Genomic DNA, 19,402 nt, shown 5'->3' with positions numbered 1-19,402 from the left:
TTGGCGTTCGCGGATTTGCACTGGGCGCGTCGGGCGACGGTGGTAATATATTAAGGCTGTACGACGACGAGGGAAAACCTGAAGAACAGCGAGTGACGTGATCAGGGTGAGGGGCTGCGTCAGTTAGCGGGTCAAGATCTTGCTGAAGACAATCAGGATTCACTTATCAAGATCAATCTAATACAATCAGATTCTACAAAGGTCCCTATCAGAGCTATCGTTTGTTTACTCCGAATTACACATTGGGTAGGAGAAAAACGAAAACATTAAAAATAACATCCACTGCTATGACCACTTTTGCGAGATACGACTAAAATGTGTACCTCGGAAGTTCAAGCTCAACCAGCCACTTAGGCCAGGCTAATAGCGCACTAGCGGCCAGGCCGCAGCGGCTAGGTCGCGATGGTAATCGAGATAGATACCTTAGTATGAAACCGCCATAGACCACACGCACCTGGCGGCCACGCGGCCAGCGGCTACACCATCTCTCGATGTCGCCGCGACCTGGCCGCTAGTGCGCTATTGGCCTTAGAGTTTGCTAAGCGAGAGTCTTCCGGCCAAAGTACTAAAGTCGTTATAAAGCAAAATTTACAATAGCCTGTAAAATACCGTATCTTGGGTAACATGGGAGAGCCATGCTTCGGCACGAATGGGCCGGCTCGACCGGAGAAATACCACGTTCTCACAGAAATCCGGCGTGAAACAGCGCTTGCGCTGTGTTTCGCCGAGTGAGTGAGTTTACCGGAGGCCCAATCCCCGACGCTATTCCCTTCCCTACTTTATATTCCCTTTCCATCCCTACCCTCCCCTACTACCTTATTCCCTCTTAAAAGGTCGGCAACGCACCTGTAGCTCTTCTGATGCTGCGAGTGTCCATGGGCGACGGAAGTTGCTTTCCATCAGGTGACCCGTTTGCTCGTTTGCCCATTATCACATAAAAAAAACAATGTAGTTCTAATGATAACATTAGAATATGTATAGTGGTAAAAATTATTCCAGTTAGGTATTTATTAATGTAGTAATAATGTAATTAGTAATTACACAGCGAAGCGCGGTTCGGAGAATTTAACTTTTTTATTTGGTTTCAGGTTGTAGTCAAGCTTAGAACAAACCTACGCTTCAGTGACAGGGGACGCGGTACGCGAGACGGGAGCGTCTGTAACGCGAAACTGGCCGTGCACACCTGCGCGACTACGGCGCGAACCGTCAAACTTCATTTGTTAATGAACAGTCACTGAAGACGCGCGACTTTATCTGGTGTATGCTAACTGTTGTGGTAATGACATCCTCATACTTAATCTCAGAGTCCGATGCGTCGGACGGACGGACATGAGGGTTGCGAGATGCTAAGCTTGCTTTTGATTTGGAAGGTGCAGAGGAATAAAACACGTCCACAATGGTCAAGTTGAATTAATTTAGGCGCCTACCACACGTGCATGCTTGACTACAGATTTGCTTGCGCATGCCGGCTTGAACACTGAAAGTTGTGCGTGTAGTTGGTAAAACTGTAGTACGCGCAAGCCCCAAAGTTTGTCTTGTTGTTTTTTAAACTTGCTTTTCTGCGCGTGTGGTTGGAAGTTCAGTGTTCAAGCCGCTCTTTGTCAGTCAAAATATGGTGTTAAAATGCGCGCACGCTGCTATAAAATGGCAGATTTACGTACATATTATAAACGTCAGTTTGCAACTGAATTCATTGAATTATAAAAATCTCTGCTCCCTCTGTGGAAGATCAAATCGAAAGATTATTCTGACAGGAATAAAAAAATACGCATATGAAAAAAAAAATATGCATTATCAATTTTGTCACTAGCAAACACTGGAAAAATTAAAGCAGAAGAAATAGTTCTTCATTGAGAAACATTGTTTATACGCCGACGATCTCGGCAAGAATGTGGCTTGCGCATGCATGTGGTAGATAAGTCAGTCTTACATCTTTTCATGCGAGAAGCATGCGCTAGCAAAACTGTGTTCAAGCATGCACATGTGGTAGGTGCCTTAATATCATGACACAATTTATCAAAACGTAAACAAATCAAAAAATCATAAACTAAAGAGTTGTTCAAAATAATATAAAAAAGGTTTTAACAAAGAAGTCTAGTTATGTACCAATGATATTCTACTTATTATGTACAGATATGTTACGTCCATACTATTTTCCGGCTTAAATCTCTTCCGAACAATTTTCAAATATCAAAATTGCAAACATTGACAAATTTGACAGATAAGTGAAACAAAAGATACGAAAAACCATTTACATTAAAAGAGACAGTTCTATTTTTAAACGTCGAATCGTATCGCTGTCTCTTTCTTCGCCTGAGCTATGACGAAAATTCGATTTTTTCCAGATTGTTTGAAAAAATAATTGAAAATGTAAATAATCGAGGTATTTAATGCAATCAAGACATGTGGTAAGAGATTCCATGTGTTTTGTTTACTTTCGAGTAATTGGTACATTTTCGATACACGCACGACGTCATTTTCAATTTATTTAGGTAAGACAAGACGTGGCACGTTCGTGACTGCGCTCGATGCAGACTAAACAACAGACGGCCCAATTAGGCCGTATTTGAATCTTCACAAGGCGCGCGGTAGTAACATATTATCTGCTTTAAGTTTTTCATCATTGTTATGTACACTTCAAAACACACGTCTGACAATTTGTCGCGCATGTTTCGCTTTGCCGCATGATTACATGGGCAGCGTCCGCCGCGCGATAGACGCTACCGCTTCGCAGTCGCTTTGGTCGTGTAGGTTTGGCCTAAGCTTTACAGTTTAAGACAGGAGCGTTTTCGACCTTATTCGGTATTCCTCGGCGACATGGTTCAAAAAGGTAATCCGGATCAGGGGAGTGAGCCAAGATCTTTTCTTTATCGCTTCTATATTACAGAATCGCCAATCAAAATGTATGGGATTGACATAAGACGATTCGAACGTCAACGTCATATTAACGAACGGATATTATGTCAATTCCATACAATTTGATCGGCGATTCTATAACGAAGCGATAACGAAAAAATCTTGGCTAAATTGCCTGTCTCCGACTGTACGTCGGGTACTGACGCTCGTGATCATGCGAGACAAAGTATATAATAGTAAATCATTGTAATATATGTAATAAATTTAAACAAACTATTATAACACTATTTTAATGCCGATTTTTATTTTCTTAACTTTTTGTCATAACATAACAAAACACTGACGGAGATAAATTCGAGTGTATACAGTTTTTGTTTTATTATTTAACAATATTATTGTACTTAATATTAATTTTTATTTTGTGATTGATTTTGTCTGACTCCGATCCGAACAATATAATATTAAACATACGTCTTATGTTCAATATTAATCACCTTATGGCAACCGCTTCCAATTAAAGCAATAATTCTATGAATAAGTTTGAGGAAAAAGTTGGTACAGCTTTACGTTTAACTTAAACTTTCGCGTCGGTGAGTGTAAACTGGCCACGCAGGTAATTCCAGCCCACAGCCTACAGCCTGTACTTCCCCGCTTGTGGTCTAGATATTATAGCCTACAGATAAGTCAACGCTTACAACAATAGAGTTTAAACTTTAAGCCGGTCACCGAATTCACGATCCTAAGAGTAAGGTAATCCTTACTCTTAGGATAATACGTGGTATTATTCTATGGATAATCTTAATATTATAATTAATATTACTAGACCATACGTGGGAGACCCAAGCTTCGGCACGAATGGGCCGGCTCGACCGGAGAAATACCACGTTCTCACAGAAAACCGGCGTGAAACAGCGCTTACGATGTGTTTCGCCGAGTGAGTGAGTTTACCGGAGGCCCAATCCCCTACCCTATTCCCTTCCCTACCCTCCCCTATTCCCTTTCCTTCCCATCCCTACCCATCCCTACCCTCCCCTATTACCCTATTCCCTCTTAAAAGGCCGGCAACGCACCTGCAGCTCTTTTGATGCTGCGAGTGTCCATGGGCGACGGAAGTTGCTTTCCATCAGGTAACGCGTTTGCTCGTTTGCCCCCTTATTTCATATTAAAAAAAAATTGATGACGCTCGCATTTCCATTGCACCAAAACTCGTTTATCGCGAAAGAACCGTACATTTTTCCGGGATAAAAAGTATCCTATGTCCATTTCCAGGACTCAAAGTACGTCCATACTAATTTTCAGCTAAACAGTCCAGCAGTTTGGGTGTGATGAGGATACAGACACGTTTTCGCGTTTATAATATTAGTATGGATTAGCTGAGTAAACATTTTTATTATGGATGCAGCTAGGATACAACTAAAATCTATGGAACTCTAAAAGCTGCTCATCGCTGTAATTGTGAATATCAAGTTCATAACTCACACTGTTTAAGACAAAAACGTAATTTATGAAATAATTTAAATACTCATAACTTACATGATTTTTAAAATTAAATATGAACGAAAAATTAATGTGTGGTAACTTGTAAGTACTAAAATCTGAGATAAACTTACCCGTTTTGCGAATTAATAAGATCGTTATTTCATTTAGATTTATTTACATTTTGTTATTATAATTAATGTGAAAATTGGTCACGACGAAATTTCCCTGCTTTTATTCAATTTTAACAAAATCAAAATTAAATCATCAATGTAATAGAGTGAAATAACTAGTGATTGGATAGTACTTGGACAGACCACAAGAACACAATATTAATTTTATTAAGGTTGCTTTGAGGTTGCTTAAAAAACTACCGCTTTTTTTTTAAATCAGGCGTTCTATTACTTTAATTAAGAATTAATAAAAAAAACCGCCAAACAACTTTAAAAAGTACCTAATGAAATAATATTAATTACAGAGTTCAATTTTAAATAATTCCTAAGTGTAAAATAATATTATTTTAGTCCATAATTATATTGTCAAGGTATGTCGGGGGACCGCTAATGTAGATGTTTGATATCACATAGCAAAAGTTTAATGGTCAGTTCACAGCGAACCGAATCGAGACAATCAGCGACTTGGCGATACAAAATGCAAAAGTCGCTCGTCGTAGTTTACTTGGCGATGGCGGTCCCCCGACATACCGTGACAACAATAATTATTATACTTAGACTAAAATAATATTACTTTACACTTAGGAATTTTTGAAACATAAATTCAATAAATATTATTTCATTAATTTTAAAGTTGTGTGACGGGTTTTTTTTTTATTTATTAATTTAATTTTATTTCATGCTTTTTAAACTTGTGTAGGTTATAGTGCAGAATAACTCCTATCAACAGGATCATATAATCATGATTACCGTCTATAAATGTCCTTTTCGATGAGGCCGTTAATATGAGCCCAAACACGAAACCTCCACTTTGGGTTCATACGGAGCTCGGCTCTTATAGAATCCAGGTGATGCTGCTGCAGCAGCAGCATGCAAATATTAACTGTTTATCCACATGTCTTACTGGTTGTCGCAATTAAAATGAGCCCAAACACGAAACATCTGCTCTAAGTTGGCGAGGAGTTGGATATCCTATTGATTACCAGGTGATGCTGCAGCACCAGGTCAACTTTCCATTAACGTGTATACGTCGTCTGTATATTCACAAAATATGTCACGAACTGGAGTGAAATATGAAACCCATCAAACGTCACATCAAACAACTAACAGTTAGTTGCGTGTTGTTCCGAGTTGGTACCATATGTTCACAAAAGTGGTGGTCTGATGATGGGAACCATGAGGAATCGAGGGGACTCCTTGAAAATCAAATGGGAAAATATGGTTATTTTGGTTTTATGTCATGTATTTTGATCATATACTACCAAAAAGTAAGATTTTGCACCACGGTATGCCGTATGCACCACGGTTCCGATGGTGCTGAACAGAACTCCTGATTCCTTATAGACACATGTTTGGGAGTTTCGCTGTTGTTAAAGGAGCAAAAGCATATTAATCTACTATAAAATTGTTAGTTTTTAATTTTAATAAAATTGGATATTTGATAATATGTATTTAATACAATATTCTTTGATAAAAACATAAAATTTTATCTACATGAAACAAATACATTTGACCACTTTTTTCAGCAGTAAATGTTGTGGTCATTGTTTTCGTACAGGTTTTTAGGTGTTATTACCGTTACTCAGTGGCGGCCTTGCACATTGCGGGGCCCCGGGCGCAAGGTATTTGCGAGGCCCTTTGTCTTACGAGTTACGAAAAAATATCTACCTATGTGATGCATAAAGTTAATATACCTACCTATATTAATTTTATGATGTGGTGCGAAAGTAGGAATAGTCTCAAACTGCTTTTATCCTGGATACGTGTTGAAGCGTTTTTGGAAATTCTACCCCCAAGGGGGTAAAATTGGGGTTGAAAGTTTGAATGAAAGTCCGTAATTTCTTGAGTTAGAAACAAAAAACATTATTTTTGGGCTTCTGATTAAAAATGAATGGATACTTATTATAAGCGATTTTGGAAAATGGTGAAATAGGGCTTGAAAGTTTGAATGTATTGTATGTATGTAAAAGTTCGTCATTTCTCTAGTTGGAAACATGAAGCTTTAAAAACAAAAAGAAACGTAGTTATATAAGCATTTCTGAAAAACTACTCCTAAAGGGGTAGAAACATAATACGGTTTTCGAGTGTCATTTGATTTGGCGTTTGTATTGCGACTTATTTCTCCTTTTTAGGAAAAAACTAATAGCCCAGTAGGGTTAGTTCAGCCTTGTATAGGAAGCTGAAATTAATTATAGTCAGAATTTGTGTTGTGACCAAATCCGACGTATGCGTTAGCCGCCATATTGGTTTGAAGGTCCAATCTTTTTTAGCTATGCCCAAGCTATGCCTAGGTACGGGCACCAGTAGTCAGCCTTTTAGTGGAAAGCGCAAGTTTAAATGTGGATAGAAAATTATTTATAAAATAGTAATTATTATTTATAAAATAGTAATCAAAAACCTTTTGTAGTCATTCACTTAATCATTTACTAGCTGTTTGACCGAGCTTCGCTCGGTATTCGATGAAACACTAATAAAATGACATTTTCTAAAAATGATTCCTAGCTAGATCGATTTATCGCCCCCGAAACCCCAGTACTCAGCAGTCACAACCCAGTTCTATAAATAAATGTAAATAGCTACCGGTAGTTAGCCTCTCCTTAGATGGGCCTCCAAAGAGACATATGGGCCTGAAACATGCCTGAAACAAATAAACAATGACAAAAAACTAACAAATTATTTGGTGGGTAGGTGCTTCATAAATAAATCTTATATCTTTAAACGAGCAATTCTTGTCTTATCTTATATCTTAAAACGAGCAATTCTTGTTTATATAATATATAATTGGAATCTCGGAATCGGCTTTAACAAGTTTCATGAAATTTAGTATATAGGGGCTTTCGGGGGCGATAAATCGATCTAGCTAGGAATCATTTTTAGAAAATGTCATTTTCATCGAATACCGAGCAAAGCTCGGTCAAATAGCTAGTGAATAAATTAAGTAGCGTAAGTTACTGATGGCTGAACACTGGGTATACCTCACCAGTACTCAGCCGTGGTTCGTTAGGCGGCCGACTACTGGTTTTTATATGGAATTATGTACGACCAGTACTCAGCCGGGGGTTGCCAGATCACTAGATAATGTACAAGAAATGCATACCCGGTAGTCAGCCACCTCATTATTTAAATAACTATAAAGAAACGGTTACATAACTCATTTGATTTAGACGTGAAAAATGTAATAACAATCAGTGCCGTGCCGGTGCCACCGGTGCCCAGGCACAGGAAAAGGAAAATGGAAACACCAGGCAGGAGTATTATTTTTTTGGTTTGCTCCCGTTAATAGTTTCCGCTGCGCCCCTAGAGTACGATGCCAACAGTAAAATAGACCTATACATTGCTTTGAGACTTGGGTAATGTACTATCTAAAAAAGCAAGGGTGCAGTTGTAAAAGCTCGCACAGAGCGCAAAAAAGACTGTTTACGGCACTGATAACAATATATTTTAATAAAACATGACACAAAAGTTAATAAGAAATCACATAGGTACTTAACTCATTTTTTTGTCGGGCACTTCCTAGTACTAAGAAAATTTTGGCGCGCACGCCGCGTCGTGGCTCGACTATAGTGACAACGTCGAATTGGAATCATATTACCATTTCTTGCAGGGCCCGTTCGTTCTGAACTGACCAATAAGAAGGCCAAGCTTTTTTTAAAAGTAACTTGATTGGTTAATTTGCAATAGAACGCCACTAGAACGCTATTTCTCTAGGTTTTTAGCTGGAAAAGGCTGACTACTGGTGTGGGGCTGACTACTGGCGCCCTTACCCTAATTTTTATTGTAAAATCAATACATACCTATTTACGGAAATAACTACAAAAAACAAGTCAAAGTATAATTTCGACCTGTTCGACCTGTATTGCGATTATTGTCAAATACAGAAAAAAAAAATACAGAAATAGGTAGCTATAACAACAAATACTAAAAACATATAAGTAGTTATTTAATATTTGATGGGGCTGGAGCCTCTGGAAGGAATAAAGTATGTACCTAGGTCATAGCGTATTAACTTTATGAGGAGAACTGTCAAAAATGTCGTTTTTTATGATAGAATCGTTAGTTCGAGGTTAGTTCCTTTCCTCGCCACGTTCACACGGCCTTGTCGAAGCCTGTAAAGCCTGTAAACCGCGATTGACAATGAAGTGTCAATCGCGGTTTTATACGTGGGAGAGCCATGCTTCGGCACGAATGGGCCGGCTCGACCGGAGAAATACCACGTTCTCACAGAAAACCGGCGTGAAACAGCGCTTGCGCTGTGTTTGTGAGTGAGTTTACCGGAGGCCCAATCCCCTACCCTATTCCCTTTCCTACCCTCCCCTATTCCCTTCCCTTCCCTTCCCATCCCTACCCTCCCCTATTACCCTATTCGCTCTTAAAAGGCCGGCAACGCACATGCAGCTCTTCTGATGCTGCGAGTGTCCATGGGCGACGGAAGTTGCATTCCATCAGGTGAATCGTTTGCTCGTTTGCCCCCTTATTTCATTAAAAAAAGCAATGATATTCTATGTTACTAACGTAACTAGATTGGAAGTTTACCTACGGTAGCAACGCGTTGCCACTTCGAAGATGCCTGCAGGGCGCAGGCATATCTCACATACATAATGACATAACGAATATATGACTTGACATTGTCTTTTGAACAAAAAAGTGGTTACGCATTTCTGAGAATCTTTTGTAAGACATTGCTACTCTAGTATTTTAGAAACTCATTGAAAAAAAGTGTCAGATGTTGTCAATCGCGGCTTTGTATAGAAAATGACAAGTTTTTGACAGGGACCAATGACCGCTAGGACCATAAAGTTAAAGCCTGTAACTGTCTATTGTGCTGTAACTATATAATATTAACTTTATGGCTAGGACCAATGATATTGTACTTATACAGATATGTTACGTCCATACTATTTTCCGGCTTAAATCTCTTCCGAACAATTTTCAAATTCAAAATTGCAGACATTGACAAATTTGACAGATAAGTGAAACAAAAGATAAGAAAAACCATTTACGTAAAAGAGACAGTTCTATTTTTAAACGTCGAATTGTATCGCTGTCTCTTTCTTCGCCTGAGCTATGACAAAAATTCGATTTTTTCCAGATTGTTCGAAAAAATAATTGAAAATGTAAATAATCGAGGTATTTATTGCAATCAAGACATGTGGTAAGAGATTCCATGTGTTTTGTTTAGGGAGTATACCCATACTACGTGACCTACTTTTTAAGATTTTTTGACCCGTTTTTCGTAAAAAGGGTTACAAAGTTTTTCACTCGCGTATTAATATTATGATTATTACTACTCAATTAAATATGGGAATAAAAATAACGATCATCAAAAATACTTTGATAGGTACCCAAAAGTTTGCCAAAAAAAAACTTGACACCAACAGTATTTATAACAAATATTACTTAATTAAATATGAGAATAAAAATAACGATCACCAAAAAAATAATTTGATACCCAATACCCAATAGTTTGCCAAAAAGAAATACTTGACACCAATATTTAAGATAATACATATAGTAAATGATCACCAAGCTTGACAGCTTTTCAAAATGCTTGACAAGTGACAACAGCGCCTGTTTTTTTTAATGGCTGTTGGCTATAAATAACCATAATAAATGCCAATGTCAAGTATTAAATGGCGAGAAAAAAAAATCGTATGACGTTTCTCTCGGCGAAATTGACTACGTGACAAAACTCTAGACCCCCTCCCCCCCTAAATGGGTCATGACCCATTTAGGGGGGGAGGGGGTCTAGAGGTCTAGATACCTACTACATGTAGTATGGGTATGCTTCCTTACTTTCGAGTCACAGTTGGTACATTTTCGATACACGTACGACGTCATTTTCAATTTATTTAGGTAAGACAAGACGCGGCACATTCGTGACTGCGCTCGATGCAGACTAAACAACAGACGGCCCAATTGGGCCGTATTTGAAGCTTCACAACGCGCGCGGTAGTAACATATCTGGTTTGAGTATTTCATCATTGGCTAGGACCATGTTATTTTTGTGTTTATTTTAAAGAATCCCATGTAGAATAGACCACAAGTATATTAAAACACTAGAATTTACAGCAAAAATGCGGTTAAAATTGTCAATTTAAATTTTGGCACCAAATGGATCTATAGTCTGTACTATGACGTCACTACTGTTTGACAATATTTATTGACAATGGCCCCATTCAGACGGGACCGCGGTCGTAGCCTGTAAAAATAGACCGTACGGTATGTAAAAAAGTTGTCATGTCCCGCGTTGGAGGATTCTCCATCAAAATGGAGGCATTTTGATCGTTTTTCGCTAAATGGAACGCGGGATAGCATGTGTGACGTCACTGAACGCTGATTGGTGTTTTAAAATCCGTTCCGTTTCAAATTACTTTAATTCGTAATTTTTGTTAAAAAAAACAATATTTTATAAAATGTTAACATTACGGTGTCCCTTCTTTTATATTTTTTTAACGTTTTTATAGCAAAATTTTCATAAATATTATATTTTAATGTTCACTGAATAATATTTATTATTTTCAAATTTAAATTTTGCGTCTAATGGAACGTATCGTTTAGTACTTCGCGTCAGTGAAGTTTTTTAAATTTGTTTTTTGTGTATTTAATAGTCCGATTGTTTTGTTATGAATTATTTAAATTGAATTGTAAAATAATATGGAGAATGGGTAAGTAAAATAATAGCTTTTGATTTTATCTCAAAATTATTTTGTTTATTGTCTTTTGGCAATTGGCGCGCGCGGCCATATTGCAAGAACAGCTGGTGTGCGTACGATCTGTGTACAAAGTTATCCTTATTTTTTTGTGAAATAAACGAATAATGCGTAATCAACGTAAACAAAGAGTGCAGTTTTGTGATACAATCGTGGTAATTTAATTAATTTTCTATAATGGATACCGTTTACTAAGAAAACATGGCCTGCGGCGGTTTACGAAATTACGAAGGCAATGACATTTCCAAGGTAGAACTAGAATTCCAATCCAAATGGAGCAGGTTTTCGGATTGGCTCCACTGCATCTGCGTCGTCACGTTCGACCTGGAACTGGGTCAGGCGATGGAGAGCGTGTACCCGCCCGGGGTGAAGCTGTCCGACCAGGAGAAGTGCAACATTTGCTACCTGGCGTTTCCAGATTCTAACTCTGGTTGTATGGGGGACACCCAGTTCCACGTCCGGCTGCGGACTCGCGCCCCGCTCACACCGCAGCAGCTCCGCTACAACGAGGAGAGTGTGCCGACGCTGCGCGCGGACTGCACTCACTACTGGGGCTTCGTGTACTTCCGCCAGGTCAAGGACCCGTCCCTGCCGCGTGGATACTTCCAGAAGAGCCTCATACTGTTGACGCGCCTGCCGTTCATAAATTTGTTCTACAAGGTGATTCAGCTGATCGCCCCCAAACATTTCGAGGACGGCGAGAGCAGCCTCGAGGCCGCCTGTCACGACATCAACCGGTGGCCCGTGCTGGACGCAGGCCAGAACATGATGCTGCCAGTGATGGGGAGCGTCTTCCAGTCGTATATTCCTAATCACCAAACTGGAAAAGTGGCTCGGTCAGATATCCTGAAGCCTCTGGAGTCGTTGAACGTTCCTCACATCCTTGCGTCCATCCAGGATGTCAACGTTTTCGATCCTCTATCGAGTTTGATATCCCACCTGCATCTGTTGTGGGAGCTGGTTTTGACCGCGGAGCCTATCGTAGTTATGGCCAGTTCGCCCACGGACAGCTCGGCACTGGTGCAAGCTTTGACCAATTTAATACAGCCGCTTCCATATACGGCAGAGCACAGGCCGTACTTCACGATACACGATAGTGAGTTTAAGGAGTTCACCCGCAAGCAGTTCAACCCTCCATGTATAATCCTTGGTGTAACCAATCCATTTTTTACTAAGACTCTCCAACATTGGCCCCACACGATCAAACTCAGCGACTCATCATCTATAAAAACAAAGTTGAGGAAGGTGGGGAGTGTCAAACACTTGGATTCTGCCCCAGGCTTGTACACACAGTATAAACCGTTCTTGGAAAAAGATAAGGCTATTATAAAGAAGCTCCACAATGGTATGAGGACAGAGAGGCCTACGGAGGTACAGACTGCGATGGTGAAGAGGCATCTATTGGAGTTGACACAGAGCTTTATGATACCCCTCGAGAGATACATGGCTTCCTTGATGCCTTTACAGAAGAATATTTCTCCGTTCCGAGCTCCACCCATTCCGAATCCTTTCAACCCGGAGGATTTCTTCGCATCTTTACAGCACGCCGGCCCCCACCTCACTACCGGTATCAAGGGTGACTGGATAGGGTTGTACAGACACTTCTTTAGAACTCCAAACTTCAGTGCGTGGTTTCATGAGCGACATGGAAAATTAACTGATAAGTTGCATGCCCTGCAATTGGAAGCTCTGGCCGAGAGTGACCTTAAGAGATGGTCAATCGGAAAGAAGGAGGTGGAAATAGTGGATATGGTTCTGAAGCTCCGGGAAGTTTTGAGAAGTGATCCCCCAGTGGCCAGTAACACTCGGACACTGTTAGCTAAACGTCTCGAGGAGCTCAACAGTGTTCTGCCAGAGGATATGAAATCCATTTTGAATGCAAACTCGTGACACACGAGTTGCTGCGCCTTGGGATTAAACGGCTGCAGCACAGAATGCCGAACTCAATTGAAAGAATATCAGCAGGTAGTTGCATGTGTTTAAATTGCCAAATATATTTAAACTAGATCTATATATAGATAATAGTTGGTAATATGTCTAATTTAAGAGTCTTGAGAGACTGAACAGTGGTTAACGCTTGAGAAATGTTTGATACAATTATCTTTAAATTAGCCAATACACTACACAAGCTGTTTATGCTGGAACAAACAATATTGAAGCAGTATGTACTTACTTTTCAATTTAATCAAGTAATCAATAGTTAAAGAACACAACTTCTTTTCCAAACTTAATAAAAATAATTTGCCAAATATATTTTTGGAATTATTTGTATACAATAAAATATTTTAATACTTGAAACTATGTTCTTAAAAAATGTTGAAATAAGGACTAATGCCTAAGTAATAGTTGTGTACATAGAATATAGCTACATATATTAAAGTATAATATTATCCTATCCTTATGAGCAGTACAACAATTTAATCTTAGTTATTAGGTAAGGCCAGATTGAGTAGGTTTTACTAACACAAGTTACTCTGCAGTTATAGCCACATTATTTTCTCTGATTTGTAGAGCAGTATTTTTTTTTTGACTAACTATTAGCTAATTTGGGAGTTAATATTTTTTCATGAATAATATTTTAAATCAATGTATTGTTATTTGATTATCATAGTTTCTGAACCACTTGCCTTTGATTCAAACTCCAAAAGTAAAAATTCTTATTAATATTATCTATGTAAGAAACTGTTATTTGCTTTTCCTGCATAGCTTCTAATTCATTGAATATTGAGAGAACGCAGAGAGCTATATACAGATTCACTCTGTGAACATTTGTTACTTGTGTAAGAAAATCCTAATGATTTTTTTTGTATTTAATATCTAGTTGTAAAATGGGTTATAACTTATAAGTTAAATAATATGTACTTGTAAATACATATTTTATTGTTTTAGGAGTTAATAAAGATAATGTCATGATAAGTCTGGATACTGTGTACGGAGTGTGGCTTCCCTTCTCAAGATAAGTGTTTCTTATCACTCAATACTCTCATAGACATAATGTTCAATTTAGCATTTAGTTATCATGTTATAATCTCCACTATAAGTAATGTCGTGTAATGTGAAGCAGAAGACGGGCAATTCATTTTATGATACCATTATGTGCTAATATAATTTGAGATTTTACTTTTGATGGACTATATTTTAGCAAATACTGCTGGAGCACCAGTCCAACATTGTAGCTTTATTCTATGTTTTCCTGTAATTTGTATAATATGTACAATCCTATTACTATCGAGTTACAAGACATGTAGTTCTTGAAGATCAAGGTATGTAGATCTAATTGATTATATTGTCAATTACTAAAATATTATGATAGTTATAAATGGTTATAATAATAATACAATTATAAACTTATTGACATTTCAGTTATTTTGATTTCTTGCAATATGAAGAATTACAATTTTAGTTGGCTCAACTTTTATAATTACTTCTCCATTCCCCATTTTACATTATGTAAACAATATACTCTCATAGGTTTAAGGTGTAAATATGAGTTTTGTAAAATAAAAGATTTAATTTTCTGAACATTTTTTATTTGAGACTTAAATAAAATTGTGCTACTCCTGTTCCAATATGGGACATAACATTGAAAGCAGGATAACCTGTATGGCGCACAGCAACCTGGACAAGTTATAGACATGGCATTAAAGTCTATACTCACTTGACAGATCATCGAGTGCCTTAAAACAATACCTAAAATTACTGACTATTTACATAAAACTAGCATAGTAGGGGGAATCACATCACATTCTTATATATCTCGCTTTGCTCCATATGTTGTCATTGTCCGTGACCAGTGTATAGATGCCGGCTAGTGTGAGCCCTGCCGCAGCTCCTAGGCCCATCGAGCGGAGGCCGCTGGTGCATTTGTACAGGACTCCGGTGGTTGTAGCGGCAATGAACGTGTTAGCTGTGTCCTCCTGATCTCGCAGCCATGTCACTCCCAGAGCAATAGTCGAGTAGAAAGATGCAAGGATTCCCAGTGTGCAGCCCGTTGTGGTCCCTGAAAAGTTATTATATGTTTTAAAACTCCTGTTTTGTACATTTTATACTTTGTTTGGTCTTTGGATATTGGTAGTAATTACAAAATACAATGCATCTTCATCCTTTAATATTTCTTTTATCACCTGAGCAATGGATTCTATTTTCTGTATGGCAATTATTGACATCTCAATGATAACATCTATAAATGTTATAATAAAGTAAACTTTACCTTGTTTCATGACATAGTTAATTAGTTGAGTTCGTCTGATTTTGCCGGTCTGTCCTGCGAGTGTGGTCGCTCGGAGACCTTTGTATAATCCCGCCATCCCACCCAAACCTGAAAAAAATTAAATATTACTTTCTACCTACTCGAATCGTCCTAAACAGAAATGTTACAACACAATATTTTGGATTACAACCATAGACAATTATAGGAAGTCAGAGGAAGAGGTTATGTTCAGACCTGAGCCCGTCATGAAGGACATGCCGATGATGGGCAGCGCGACATTGGAGCGGCGGGCGGTGGAGGCCATGTGGCTCTCGTCGGGGTACAGGAACTCCGGCTGCATCCGCGGCACTACGCTCGGGTCGAAGTTGAGGTACGGCGAGAGGCTCGCGCTCGCCTGCTTGTTCTTCTCCTCGCTCCTGTTTATTGGAAGTATTTCACCGAATATCGACATTTTGGATTTACTACTCACTAAACAGTCTAATCTAAAACACTAATTGAAAATAAAGTTGCAATTTTCTAGAGGAATTTTTGAGGGTCAAAATCTAATCGATTGAATTACGTCAGTGTCAAATTGTTTCATCTGGCAAGTGTCAAAACTGTCAAATGGTAAAAAAGTTAATCTGTCGCAATGACAGGACTTTTTGCCATAATAAAGTCGTGTCCACTCAATAAATGTTAAATTTAAAATTTAACATTTATTGAGTGGGCACGATTATAATCATAGACTTAATATATATTATAATCATAGACTTATAGGTTTATGATTATAATCATAAACTTAATATATAATAATATTTATATAAGCTGTAATTACTTTTTTTGTGTTAGTGTACAAAGGGCGCCCGAAGATGTGAGGAAAATCATAAAGGCGGCTAAACTACACGAGTCCGAACTGACAGAGGTCACACAAATATTAAGGTTTCCTGAGGCCAGCAAAAGAAGTAATAATTTAAAACTGATGCTGCTAGATGATTACCTACTGAAAGAGATCGAAGCAGGCAACGATATGATTTTTAAAGGTATTTTTTATTTATTTATAGCCTTAGACTAGGTTGAGTTACGTGTCTGTATCTAAATAATTTAGTTTCATCTAATTCCAGGTGACCCTGACGAAAATGTCGTGCTATGTACGAACAGTAGAACCTACGACGTAAAAGAAGCGGAGACTTCCAACAGCCTCCTACTCGTACCCGACCTGCTGTTCGCGGCGGCCACCGGCCTCGACGAGACCGTCGCGCACGACTCCATGGACTCCGACACATCGCTCGACAAGTCCAACGCCAGCCTCGACCGGTCGACGGAGTCCGACGACGGCCGCCCGCCGCGGCGGATCGAACACAGGGACATCCTCGACACCTTCTTCACCTACTACGAGCTCAAGCCGTGCAAGCCGCGCCTCGCCAAGCTCCGGAAACTCCTGGAGCCGTCCAGATATCGCGGCCCGGAGCTGGAGTACGCGGTCGACAAAACCAAGCTGCTCACCTACGAAGACCTCCTCGACAGGGTGCAGGCGTCGAGGGCGGAGCTGGCAGACGAGCTGGAGAAGATCCAGGCCGTCCAGGTGGACGAGCACTACCGCCTGCTGGACTTCGACTACGAGTTCCGCGTGCTGTCCTACATGCTGGACCTGATAGAGGAGAACTCCTGGGCTCTGGACCGGATATCGCGGGAGGAGACGCTGGAGAGCCTCAAGGATCTCATCCCGAGGCCGATTCTGGAGGCCATGTTCAGGTTCTACACCGAGGAGTCCGTGCGGGAGGGCGCGGCGCAGTACTACCGGTACCGGGAGGGCAAGGTGTGCCGCTACCTGGCGCGGGTGCTGCTCAACAGCGCCGGCAAGTTTAACCTCGCCGAGTTCATGCAGGCCTGGCGGGACTCCGTGCCCGAGGGGATGGTTACCGATGTATGTTTTTCTTTTATATATATACGTCGTTTTAGACATTACATTTTCTATTATTTAAATGATGAGCCCCGCGTGAGTTTTTTACGCCTATTCTTCTCGCCGGGTTAGTTCCGAACCGGTGGTAGGCGCTACAGCGTCGACGTTCAGAAATTTTCTTGATTGTTTAGGCTTTATAATAATATTTCTGGTCATGTTGGCACTTCCAGGAGTCGCAGTTGTCGGGCGTGGCGCTGATAGACAAGAGTAGCACGCCGCAGGTGATCTGGGGCTTCGTGGAGGAGGACCTGCCGGAGGACATAGGCGAGCGGTTCAAGGTGCTGTTCCAGACCAAGCCCAAGTGGACCGTCGACGAGATCTCGCCCTACATACAGTGAGTTTACTTCAGTTCGTTTATATCTGTGTTGTAACTGACACCACTGCACGCGTTGTAATCAAGTTTCCTTATAAAATGACGCGTCACATTTGTCCGTCCACTTATCAATATTTCATCTATCGGCTAAAAGCAAAACTACTAGCATAGGTCGATGTTGATGTTACTACGAAGTTCAACTATCTTACACAAGATGTCATTTCGTCTTGAATATTATGGGACGTACTATTTTGTTACGATTCAAATAGTTATCATAGATGACGACAGATGGCGGTTTTAAAGTAATATCATAATAAAAGCTATATAATCACGGTTTTAGCTATTTAAATGTGTTTAAGACTAAGTGTATAACGGTTTTCAGTATTCAAGTATGATTATTGTAATAAACTTATGCAAAATTATACGCATTTACGTCTGTATTATCTTCCAAAGGTTTGGCCATCTAGTGTCTCAGTAGGATTATTAACGCTGAAAGCTAAAATGTTCTAGAACTTTTATATTTAAATTACATTTAAAATTATTTCCAAATGAAATGTGATGGCTTTTAATATTATCAGAACGTCTGTCTGAGTGTTTTCGACATTGTAAAACACAATACTTCATCCTTTCCTTATTAAGAACGCAAAAAAAACACCAATTTATTGGGAGTCTCGTAACTCGTTACATGTGCACCTGACAAACGCTGAAAGTGTACTAACTTAAGCCCCGCCCACAATGAGGACGTCAGGACCTAGTTGAAAATCACAGTGCACAGTTGCTTAGGCCAGCTCCTCTTTGTATTAGCTCCGTGACTGACACCTACCGCGGTTTGTGCGTAATTACTGATTCTCATACCTCGTAGACATGCCAAAATAATAACACGTCTATTAATTATTTGCTCATAATGATGGACTGTTTAGCTAATCGAGTTACGTATAATAAACTGCCCCTGGCGTCTCGTTTGCCAATCGAGTGATTCGAGTCACAGTGCACTAGTCGCTATACTGTTGGAATTTCGGAGCACATCCTTGGTAGTATGGTAGTTGTAATAATATGACAGCTACAAATACTGTGGCATATTGAATAGTTGAAACACTGTTATATTGCAGGTTGTACGCGACAGAGAAGCTCAACGTGAACGCGCTGCTGACGAAGCACGCGCGCGCCTCCACGCTAGATGGCGTTAGAGTCTTCTCCGCCAAACATATGAAATGATAGAAAAACTTTTGTTTATATAAGAGTGTTTTAAGGTAAATGAACAATCCAAAAAAAGAAAAACTGAATTATAAAGTTAAATAAGCCCACTTTATGTAGAGGTAGGAGGTGCAAAAGATACTTAAAGCTCCAGTCAACATTCAGGGAACAATTGGGATCTAAGAGGCTTGTGTTGTTCCCACAGTTCTGTGTAAAGACTGAGTTAGTTATGTATTCGATGGTATTCGTAAACACATAAATAGAATAGTTTCTCTATCAAAGTTGTTCCCTCTCCGATAGTAAACTTTAATTAGGGTGAAGCCAAACGAGCGTAATTTGTGAGTTGTGAATCAAACAGGACTTTTGTATGAAACTGAATGCAGCAGAATTCTGCCGGGCCGAAATTCTGCGACTCACGACTCACAAATTACGCTCGTTTGGCTTCGCCCTTAAAGTTAAGATGCATTTGCTGCATCACTGTACCACTCAGCTTTTTTAGCATTTTCATGAATCATGACATTACTGTACATG

The 19,402-nt window shown here is 39.5% G+C and overlaps 3 protein-coding genes across 3 annotated transcripts; 2 read left to right on the top strand and 1 right to left on the bottom strand.

Annotated features, from left to right (window-relative positions):
- The first annotated feature begins 11,045 nt into the window (after nt 1–11,045).
- Nucleotides 11,046–18,990, top strand: LOC121730628 (sister chromatid cohesion protein DCC1). The gene is made up of 5 exons (XM_042119762.1): nt 11,046–11,170; nt 16,254–16,444; nt 16,526–17,328; nt 17,535–17,698; nt 18,787–18,990. The coding sequence occupies exons 1-5, from the start codon at nt 11,160–11,162 to the stop codon at nt 18,890–18,892; spliced, it is 1,275 nt and encodes a 424-aa protein (XP_041975696.1). The 5' UTR covers nt 11,046–11,159; the 3' UTR covers nt 18,893–18,990.
- On the top strand, nt 11,236–13,452 carry LOC121730594 (protein DENND6B). Its single transcript, XM_042119707.1, has one exon. The coding sequence runs from the start codon at nt 11,417–11,419 to the stop codon at nt 13,103–13,105; it is 1,689 nt and encodes a 562-aa protein (XP_041975641.1). The 5' UTR covers nt 11,236–11,416; the 3' UTR covers nt 13,106–13,452.
- LOC121730684 (mitochondrial import inner membrane translocase subunit Tim23) lies at nt 14,729–15,987 on the bottom strand. The gene is made up of 3 exons (XM_042119826.1): nt 15,660–15,987; nt 15,426–15,533; nt 14,729–15,215 (listed from the first exon to the last, which is right to left on the bottom strand). The coding sequence occupies exons 1-3, from the start codon at nt 15,874–15,876 to the stop codon at nt 14,956–14,958; spliced, it is 585 nt and encodes a 194-aa protein (XP_041975760.1). The 5' UTR covers nt 15,877–15,987; the 3' UTR covers nt 14,729–14,955.
- Nucleotides 18,991–19,402: the final 412 nt, after the last annotated feature.

The sequence above is a fragment of the Aricia agestis genome, chromosome 1 (assembly GCF_905147365.1).
Source record: "Aricia agestis chromosome 1, ilAriAges1.1, whole genome shotgun sequence".
Lineage (NCBI taxonomy): Eukaryota > Metazoa > Arthropoda > Insecta > Lepidoptera > Lycaenidae > Aricia > Aricia agestis.
The sequence above is the reverse complement of the archived record's forward strand: the minus strand, read 5'-3'. Positions and strand labels throughout refer to the sequence as shown.